This window comes from Thamnophis elegans, chromosome 15 (genome assembly GCF_009769535.1).
Source record: "Thamnophis elegans isolate rThaEle1 chromosome 15, rThaEle1.pri, whole genome shotgun sequence".
Lineage (NCBI taxonomy): Eukaryota > Metazoa > Chordata > Lepidosauria > Squamata > Colubridae > Thamnophis > Thamnophis elegans.
In genome coordinates, this window is record NC_045555.1 from 3,991,119 (window position 1) to 4,001,550 (window position 10,432).

General features: G+C 44.2%; 1 protein-coding gene across 1 annotated transcript; it reads right to left on the minus strand.

Moving 5' to 3' along the window:
* Positions 1–766: 766 nt before the first annotated feature.
* On the minus strand, positions 767–6,348 carry LOC116518303 (phospholipase A2 homolog otoconin-22-like). Its single transcript, XM_032231620.1, has 4 exons — positions 6,309–6,348; positions 5,540–5,684; positions 1,792–1,898; positions 767–912 (listed from the first exon to the last, which is right to left on the minus strand). Exons 1-4 carry the CDS (start codon positions 6,346–6,348, stop codon positions 767–769), a joined length of 438 nt encoding a protein of 145 aa, XP_032087511.1.
* Positions 6,349–10,432: the final 4,084 nt, after the last annotated feature.

Consider the following 10,432-nt stretch of genomic DNA (forward strand, 5'->3'; position numbering starts at 1 on the left):
TCAGGTAACACACACACACAGACTGCAAATGTTTCCAATGGATGGAAACTAACCAAGGAGAGAAGCAACCTGGAATGAAGGAGAAACTTCCTAACGATGAGGACAATTAAGTCGTGGGTGCTCCATCACTGGGGGTTTTTTAAGATAAAAACTGGACAGCCACCTGTCTGAAATGGTCTGGGGTCTCCTGCTTGAGCAGTGGGCTGGACTAGAAGACCTCCAAGGTCCTTTCCAGCTCTATTCTGATAGGCTGGTTGCCAAGCGCCCCCAAATGTGGCATCACATGACTTTGGGAATCCTGCACCTGTTGTAAAAAGTGGGGACCGATTGTTGGTCTTTTTTTCAGTGCCATTGTAACTCGGAATGGTTGTTAAACGAATGGTTGTAAGTCGTGGGTTACCTTTTCAGCTGTTTTTCTTACACCTTATCTCTCCGTCATTTCTCAACTGGCACAGAGGGTGTGTGTGTCTACCTATGTATGAGGCTACTGAGATGTGATGTAATACGGGTTGCACATTTGTTTATATGTGTATAGATAGTCCTCGACCTGCAACAGTTTGTTTAGTGACCATTCAAAGCATCAAACTCTTACAATCAGTGCCATTACAACGGTAGGTTGACGACATATTTATTTTGCTGTAGGTTCATGCATATATATACGATATATATATATATTGTATTGTTGGATTTTCTTATTTCTTATAAATGACAGGCAGAATTTCAACCAGTTAGAGCGGTTGCTTCTATCCCTGGAAAGGAACGAGCTTCAACAGAATGGACGTTGGGCCCTGCAGTTGGTCACGGGAAGGTTTTTGAATTGAGGGTTGTAGGTGAAAAGATGTTTCTGGAAGCAACTGGCAGCTTTCTGGTCACACTCACACACCATTTTCTCACAGCGATCCCTTGATTTGACTGCGGAGAGGGAAGACCATGGCTAAGTGCACATATGAGGACACAAACGGAAGGTAACTGAGCAGCCCGATTTTAGCAGATTGGAATGCCGTTGCTGCGATGGTTTACCTCAGGTTTACCTCAGGTTTACCTCAGGGCTGTCCAACCGTGGCAATTTTAAGACTAGTGGACTCCCGGCTGACTGAGTGGTGGGGAGGAATTCTGGGAGTTGAAATCCACAAGTCTTGAAGTTGCCTGGAGACTCCTGGTTTATCTGTATTTTTTCCTTTGGCCTTAGAGAAAAAGATGTATATGAAATATGGGGTGACATCTCCCATTGTAGCCCAACGAAGGAGGCCACTTACAACATCTAAAGCCCAAGTGAAAAGTAGCTGCACATATGGACTAAATTGTCTTTTAACAAGCTACCACAGTCTGGGTCACAGAAGCCCTAGTAGTTGTGCTAAGCAGCGGTGGGTTTTACAATTTGTTACCACCGGTTCGCCATGCACGCACCCACCCACTTCATGGTTCGCGGGCGCAGGCACACACCCCTTCCACGCATGCGCCCGGCCTTATGTGCGCCCACCTTTCTAGCCTCAAAAACGTGCCTAAATAGGACGGCACAGAGCCAGCATGGAGGGGGAAAGTGGGGGGCACCCGTGATTTCCGCTACTAGTTTGCGTGAACTGGCCCGAACCGGCTGAATACCGGTTCTGGTGCTAAGCCATAAACGGCAGCTTGCAAGCATTAATGGCTGAATCCTCACATTGCACAAAGTTTCAATCCAAGCAATCTAACGGTCTGCTTAGCTGGACTTTCTCCTCCTCCCCAGTTTTGGTCTTCAATGCAGAACGCTACTTTTATCCAATTCTCCGGTTCGGCCTCTCTTTAACTTACCGCACTTGATTTTATCTCTCTGGGCAAAGAACCGGTAGGTGAGGGCTTTGGGGTTACAGCCGTACATCTCCGCTTTGTTGTAACAACAGTCGTGACTGTGGCAACACCTTTGGGGAGAAAAAGTAAACACACAGGGGTCAGATCTGAGCGGTCGAGTTCAGAAGCGATAAATGAATGAGCTCAGTCAGGAGAGGCGTGGTCACCGAACGCCTTCGTGCAGAATTACGTGATGTTTTCCGTTTTGTTTTCTTAATATGCAGCACTGAGATTCTAGGAGGTCCCTAACCATTTTGGCCAAGGACCCACAATACAATACAATACAATAGCAGAGTTGGAGGGGACCTTGGAGGACTTCTAGTCGAATCCCCTGCCTAGGCAGGAAACCCTTATACCTTTTCAGACAAATGGATATCCAACATCTTCTTAAAGACTTCCAGTTTGGGGGCATTCACAACTTCTGGAGGCAACTTCTGTTCCCCTGATTAATTGTTTTCACTGATGGTAAATTTCTCCTCAGTTCTATGTTGCTTCTCTCCTTGATTAGTTTCCACCCATTGCTTCTTCTCCTACCTTCAGGTGCCTTGGAGAATAGCTTGACTCCCTCTTCTATGGGGCAACCCCTGAGATATTGGAAGACTGCTATCTTGTCCCCCCTAGTCCTTCTTTTCATTAAACTAGACATACCCAGTTCCTGCAACCGTAGTAATATTCTACTGAAATGGAATGAGAAAAGAATACAGCTCACTCCCTGTATCTTTGCTATCACAGAACAAACCTCTTGCGTTGCCCTGCTAAGTGGTGGTATGTGTGTGTGTGTGGGGGGGGGGGTTCTCTAGCAACTTTAAGGCTGGTGAACATCTGTTTATTTCTGTTTCTGTTGAAAATTAGTTGATAACCCGGCGTTGCCTGTCCTTTTTCCTCTGCTGACCAAAAGTCCTGTTCCCCCACCATAGAGTCTCCTCCTAGCCCGGTATTCTTTTTCCTCTACCTGTCCTAACCGAAAGCCCTATCAACTGTGGAGCCGACTGTGACAGGGAGCCGCAGCAGAGGGATGAAAGCCACATGCGGCTCCAGAGCCACACAGGTTGCTGACCCCTGGTCTAGTCTGATGAAAAGAGGGACTTGGGACTGACATGATAGCAGTCTTCCAATATTTGAGGGGTTGCCCCAAAGAAGAGGGAGTCAAGCTATTCTCCAAAACACCTGAGGGCAGGACAAGAAGCAACGGATGGAAACTAATCAAGGAGAGAAGCAACTTAGAACTGAGAGAAATTTCCTGACAGTGAGAACAATTAACCAGTTGAACAACTTGCCTCCAGAAGTTGTGAATGCTTCAACAATGGAAGTCTTTAAGAAGAGACTGGGCAGCCACTTTTTCTTTTTTGAATTTTTTTTAATTTTAATTGAACAAAAACACACAAAAAAAGGAATCATCCTTCATTACATCTTGTAGAAAGCGTGTCGATTGGTTAGAGATAACTTTCGTGCATTCCTTCCACAGTCATTACTTATAGTTCATATTAAATTATATACTTTAAATCAAAAATCTTTGTATATCTTACTATCAGTGTGCCACAATTCTCATTTGACTACAATTATTTGAACGTGCTTTTACCTCAAATCATTCATACTTAAAGACACAACCACATAAGGGCAGTCATTAGCTATTTCAAAAAATCCTCCAATAGCATTACACCTTTATGATATCTTTTAAATAAAAGTCAATTAACAAAGTTTCTAAACCTTTTTCCCAGCCACTTTTTTGAAGCGGTACAGGCTCTCCTGCTTGAGCAGGAAGTTGGATTAGAAGACCTCCAAGGTCCCTTCGAGCTCTAATTGGATTAATTAATCAACCAACTTCTTGAGAAGATAACCATTGGTCTGGAGTGATGTAGGGTTTCCTGCCTAAGCAGGGGGTTGGAATAGAAGACCTCCAAGGTCCCTTCCAACCCTGTTATTCTATTCTACTCTCAATGCAGCTGAAGGCAATACGGAATGGCGTATGCCTAAGGGAGCCGACTGGCAAAGTTCTTCACTGCTTCAGCATTGAAAGGAGACCTCCCTATACCTGCCAACCAATGATTGACTGTTTTTGCAGGGCAAATAAATCACTTTGACATGTGATCTACATGCAAGACAGTGCCTGTTTCACGTAAATGACACAGCAGAGAGGTAATATCCGAAATCAGTAGTTCATTCCTACTTTGGATCGGAATGTATAATCCAGCCACAGGCTTTTTCCTTCCTTAGTGCTGGCAATTTTTGGTAAGCAAATCAAATATGCAAATTTTAAGAACAGAAAGAGTAAAAAAAAATACAGGGATATTTTGGGGTAGGCGGAAGTAAACCTTTTTACCGTGTTCTGTCTGGAAAAGAAATTAGCAATGTGGCGACAAAAATGAGAAGCTTTTTAAAGTTTTGATCTTGGTAACTTTCTTTTCGGGGGGGGGTTGCATCTTGGGTAAAGATCATTAGTTATTTTGTCAGCAGTCTACATGATAAAGGTAAAGGTTCCACTCGCACATATGTGCTAGTATTTCCTGACTCTAGAGGGCAGTCCTCATCTCCGTTTCAAAGCTGAAGAGCCAGCACTGTCCGAAGACGTCTCCGTGGTCATGTGGCTGGCATAACTCAACTCCCGAAGGCGCACGGGACACTGTTCCCTTCCCACCAAAGGTGGTTCCTATTTTTCTACTTGCATTTTTTACATGCTTTCGAATTGCTAGGTTGGCAGAAGCTGGGACAAGCCACAGGAGCTCCCTCCGTTACATGGCACTTAGGGATTCGAACCGCTGAACTGCCGACATTTCTGATCGACAAGCTAAGCGTCTTAGCCACTGAGCCACTGCGTTTCCTTGAAACATGGTACAAATCTAGAAAATGGGCTAATTGACAGCCAAGTTCAATATGTGTGTGAATGGATTTTCTAAAAACAGTAGATGGGAGTTCAAGAAAAAATGAAGTCCATTCTAGCACAGATTACACACACTGATTTCTCATTTCTCCCACTCTGGTGGAATTCTTAGGACATTCCACCTGTATTAGGCCTGCATTTTCAGCACTTTTTACACCTATATTTTCAACATGAAATCCCTATGCCTCCTGGATTGTAGGTGGAGTAACATAAACAGAGGGATAGAATCAAGATCACGTGAAGTGCTAATACCACTTTATAAGGCCTTGGGAAGGCCACACTTGGAATACTGCATCCAGTTTTGGTCGCCATGATGTAGAAAAGATGTGGAGACTCTAGAAAGAGCGCAGAGAAGAGCAACAAAGAAGATTAGGGGACTGGAGGCTAAAACATACGAAGAAAAGTTGCAGGAACTGGGTATGTCTAATTTAATGAAAAGAAGGACTAGGGGAGACATTATAGCAGTCTTCCAATATCTCAAAGAAGAGGGAGTCAAGCTATTCTCCAAAGCATCTGAGGGCAGGAGAAGAAGCAATGGGTGGAAAGTAATCAAGAAGAGAAGCAACTTAGGACTGAGGAGACATTTCCTGACTGTTACAACAATTAATCATTGGAACAACTTGCCTCCAGAAGTTGTGAATGCTCCAACACTGAAAGCTGTTAAGAAGATGTTGGATAACTCTTTGTCTGAAGTGATGTAGGGTTTCCTGCCTAAGCAGGGGGTTAGGCTAGAAGACCTCCAAGGCCCCTTCCAACTCTGATATTCTATTCTTTGTAGGCAAAGGTTAATATATATTGAGCCCATTGCATGAAAAAATGAAGGTACCCCCTCACCTGTCGATGGCGTCTACAGGAAGGCCTTGAGTCCCAGGTCCGCAGTGGCACCCATAGTTGGTGAAGTTAGCCAGGCCGTAGGTGACGGTGCTGAGCTGGATCATCTCGTTGAACTGAGGAGGTGCGCTGGCCACAAGAGCCAATCCTGAAAAGAGGAATTGTTCATTTTAGGGAAGCAGCAAGGCCAGGGGTAGGCAACCTTAAACACTCAAAGAGCCACAAAGGTCCTAACTGGAAGCCCCTCACTCAATTCTGCAGCTGACTGGAAATCCGGTTCTAGAGTCTCCTCCTAGCTCTGCATCCTTTTTCCTCTGTCTGTCCTAACCGAAAGCCCTATCAATTGTGGAGCTGACTGGCCACAGGGAGCCACAGCAGAGGGATGAAAGAGCCACATGCGGCTCCGGAGCTGCAAATTGCCAACCCCTGAGCAAGGGCTTTGGGAGGAATCCCAAGGCCATAGAGTCTTTCCTCTGCCTTAGTTAAAGTCTTCCCGTTTCCTCTCCCTAGCATGCTTCAGGGTGATGGCTTGAAGCCATGCCCTCACTCCAAGTTGGCTTTACGATGGAGCTAACTCAGAATCAGGGTCGCTGAAGCTTTCTGGGAAGCAATTCGTACCGTCGGTCTAAAGAGGACACAATTGCAACTCCCGAAGGAAGCACAAATCGAGAAAAATCTCTCCGCCTCTCCTGAAACCAGATTTTTAAATAAATAGACATGGTAAACAGACACTTGCCCTCTCAAAAGCAGAACGGCAGAGGAATTGACTTACCACAAGCCAAAATCAGCCCGGAGATGACAAGAGGCTTCATTTCTGCGATAGAGCAATGCGAAACAAACCTAGTTCAGCTGTGGGGAGGGCTGGTTTTGTGCAATGTTTCTGGAAGCACCTATCGGCCTTTATAAAGCAGCCAAGCAATCAAATCCTTGGATGAAATGACCTGTCCCTCCAGCCACTGTTCATAATAATTATACCCAAAGACCAAAACAAAACAAAGCTACGGACCATAATTACCAAGCGGGTCTGAAAACATTGGGATAATTTTGTTGGATGGAACCCAAAGGATGAGGACACAGTCTGTAATGGCTCCTCTCCTAACTTGAGAAAGTGAAGACTCTTGAAACGGATTATTTCAAAAGGAACCTTTAATCAAGCAGAATGGAAACCATTAGTATCAAAGCAGCATCTGAAAACCTTTTAGGCCATGCAAATGGGATTCAGCTGATAATGACTCCCTCCCCTTTGTCCGAATGCAGATTCTGACCAATACACAAGTGTGAAGACGCTTCCTTAACTCTTCTGCCCTGGGAGTCAACAAAGCACACGTTCCCATGGCTATCTCTAGTTAGACATCAAAGTTATATACCCCACATGGCTACCATAAACATCCCTCCAGAGATGTTAGGACCTTCAGTCTCCCGGTGACAGGAAGCCAGTTGTAAAGTTGTAAAACTCAGTTGTTTCAAATGTAGCTAAAGATTTAACTCCGAGGCTCCCCTCCTCCCAATTGAATGGCAGTATCACTTTTAGGGATCTGACACAGTCTTTGTCCAAGCATTCTTCTTCTTCTTCTTCTTCTTCTTCTTCTTCTTCTTCTTCTTCTTCTTCTTCTTCTTATTATTATTATTATTATTATTATTATTATTATTATTATTATTATTATTTCAGGGGCACTGACCATTGCTTTTTATTTATTTAAAACCTCGAGGAAAACAACAACTTGAGACAAGGGCTACTTTGGCTTAGTGAGAGGCAAATCAATATATTTTCTGCTCTATATCATGCTTGTTTAGTGATGCAGAAAAGAGCAACCAGGATGATGAGGGGAGGGGAGGCTAAAACATACGATGAACGGTTACAGGAACTGGGCATGGCTAGTCTAGTGAAGAGAAGGACCAGGGGAGACAGGAGAGCAGCGTTCCAATATTTGAGTGGCTGCCACAGAGAGTGGGGGTGTCAAGCTATTATCCAAATCACCCAAAGGCCAGACAAGGAATAATAATGGATGGAAACTGAACAAGGAGAGATTCAACCTGGAAATAAGGCGGCATTTTTGACAGTGAGAACAATCAACCCATGGAACAGAAATTGCCTTCGGAAGTTGTAGGAGCTTCATCACTGGAGGCTTTCAAGAAGAGATTGGACTGCCATTTGTCAGAAATGGTGTAAGGTCTCCTGCTTGGGTGGGGGGCTAGTCTAGATGATCTCCAAGGTACCTTCCAACTCTGTTAATCTGTAGATTAATTTATATTTTTACATTCCCCTCCCTTTTATAAATAATCTGCCTAAAATGTGTACTTATGTTCTACTTTTAAGTATTTCCCCCCCTTCAAAATCTCAATTCTAAATCTGTTGTATTAGGAAACACACATTTTCCTATATGTCTTTTAATGTTCAAAAAATAGCAGTCTTCCAATATCTCAGGGGTTGCTACCAAAGAGGAGGGACTCAAAACTATTCTCCAAAGCACCTGAGTGTAGAACAAGAAGCAATGGGTGGAAACTAATTAAGGAGAGAAGCAACTTAGAACTGAGGAGAAATTTCCCATCAGTGAGAACAATTCATCAGAGGAACAGCTTGCCTCCAGAAGTTGTGAATGCCCCAACATTGGATGTCTTTAAGAACATGTTGGATAGCCATTTGTCTGAAAAGGTATAGGGTTTCCTGTCTGGGCAGGGGGTTGGACTAGAAGACCTTCAAGGTCCCTTCCAACTCTGCTATTGTATTGTATTGTAAAAAGATTAAAAGTTTTAAGAAGGACAGGGAAGGACCATTTCCATCAAGACATTATTCCAAGAAATTACAGTTTTGGGTGATTGGTATCGAACTGGCAAATGCACGAATTAACCAGGAGAGAAATTAGTTCTTCATTTAAGAATACCAGTAGCTCAGCTTTCCTCCCCCCCCCCCAACTCTATATTTTGCTAAGTTCAAGTGAGGTGCTCTTGGTTTTAAATCATATGAATAAATTTGATAGGTGGAGTAGGATAGGTGACAAGCCAGTGCTCATCCCCAGGAAACCGATTTTTCTGTGACAGATTGAAAAACTCATATCGGAAACAGAAAAAGTGGTTTGACCTAACATTGCTTATCATTGGTCAAGCACAGTGATGGTTGATATAACCACAAGCCATTTTATTTTAGCTTATACACGTCCTCCATTTATATGTTCTGACTGAGGCTTCCCACGAGCCTGAAGCAAACTCCTTGTCCCAACAAAAAACCACTTAATTATTAATTAACTGTGAATTCTGCTCATCCACATCCAGCAAAGTCTGTCGAGGGAGGATTTACGGTCACAGACCTTATCTGGCTTGGAGAGCTGCCAGGCTAATATCTGCAGAACTTGGCAAGGCGTCTCAGAGTGTCACGAACCAATGGAGTGAACTAATGGTCTCCTGCAAACTCCACTCCCCCTTTGCTCCTCTTTTATTCCCTCTGGGAGGGGCCATTCATCGTCCATCCATGTCGTTCCTCCCAAGTCTACCCCTGTTCTTTAGCTGTTCCCTTCTTCTGCCTCACTGATGTCTGACTCTGAAGGCAGCTGATCACTGGCATATAGCCTTGGCCCCCTCTCTGCCTCCAACGCAGAGCCCTCATCAGAGCCTTCCCCAGACACCAAGACTGGCCCAGGTTCCTCCCAAACACTCTCTCTCTCCCTCCCTCCCTCCCTCCCTCCCTCTCCCTCCCTCCCTCTCTCTCTCTCTCTCTCACACACACAGAGTATTTATCATCAACTATTTTTTTTAAGAACATGGTTTTCTCCAGTGAAAGGCCAACAAGTTAATTGCAGAGTTCAAAAGAAAAGAGGCTATGACATAGCGGGGAAAACAAAAATAAAGCACAAAATATTATTATCTAAAATAAACGGCCAGCTCTTGATGACATGCGTTCATTACATCGGAAGGAGCGGGGAGATTCATCACGACATTTCTTCGGTTTTCTATTCTTGTCCGCTGATTGTCCCCGGCTCAAAGGCATAAACACTGATGGAGAATGAGGTGATCTTAAGGGTATTTATCAGCTGAGGTCATGGGCCATTTCTAGTTTCTTTGCCACCTGCAAAGGTGGCAATTTGGCAATCAGAAGAGAAAGAGTTTCGTCAGAGGGGAGAAACTGTGGATCATACGATGGAGGAGACCCAGAGGTGAAACAGGCACTTAAAGTTTTGTCGCAATAGACACAATAACAAGAGAAAGAGTCAGCCTGCCTTCTGACATGGGCTGATGTCCCGGAGATGAGGAAATATTTCTCAAAAGGTTAGATAACATCAAAAGTGTGGGATGGTACTATAAAGTAAGGTGTCCTTTTGACCTGTGCATGGGTTTGGTGTTTTTTTTAAAGACTTCTGTAAATCAAAATCTGTTGGGTTTGACGACATCTTCTATTTGAAAGGGGAATCTGTAATTGTTCATTGTGTTGGACATCTGCCTGGAATCTACACTGTACATCGGACATTGCCAAAAAGGCATTAAGAGTTCTTAACCTAATTTTGCAAAGCTTCTTCTCTGTTAATATTGTCCCGCTAACTAGGGGATACAAAACCTTTGCCAGACCAATCCTCGAATACAGTTCGTTTGCCTGGAATCCACACTGTATAAAGGACATTAAGACGATTGAGCGGGTCCGAAGGTATTTCATGAGAAGAGTCCTCCACTCAGTGGTGGGATTCAAATAATTTAACAACCGGTTCTCTGCCCTAATGACCAGCTGGGTAGGTGGGGCTCGGTGGTCATGTGACTGGGTGGGCTTGGCCAACTCAACGTCACTCACGTCGATGGGCGCTTCACCTTAGCTGTTACAATGTACTAAGGGTTAACCGGAGAGGCAGTTTCTGTAAGCAGAGCAATAAAGATTAGGCTAGAATGTTTCCTTCCTGCCTTCCTTACAGGATT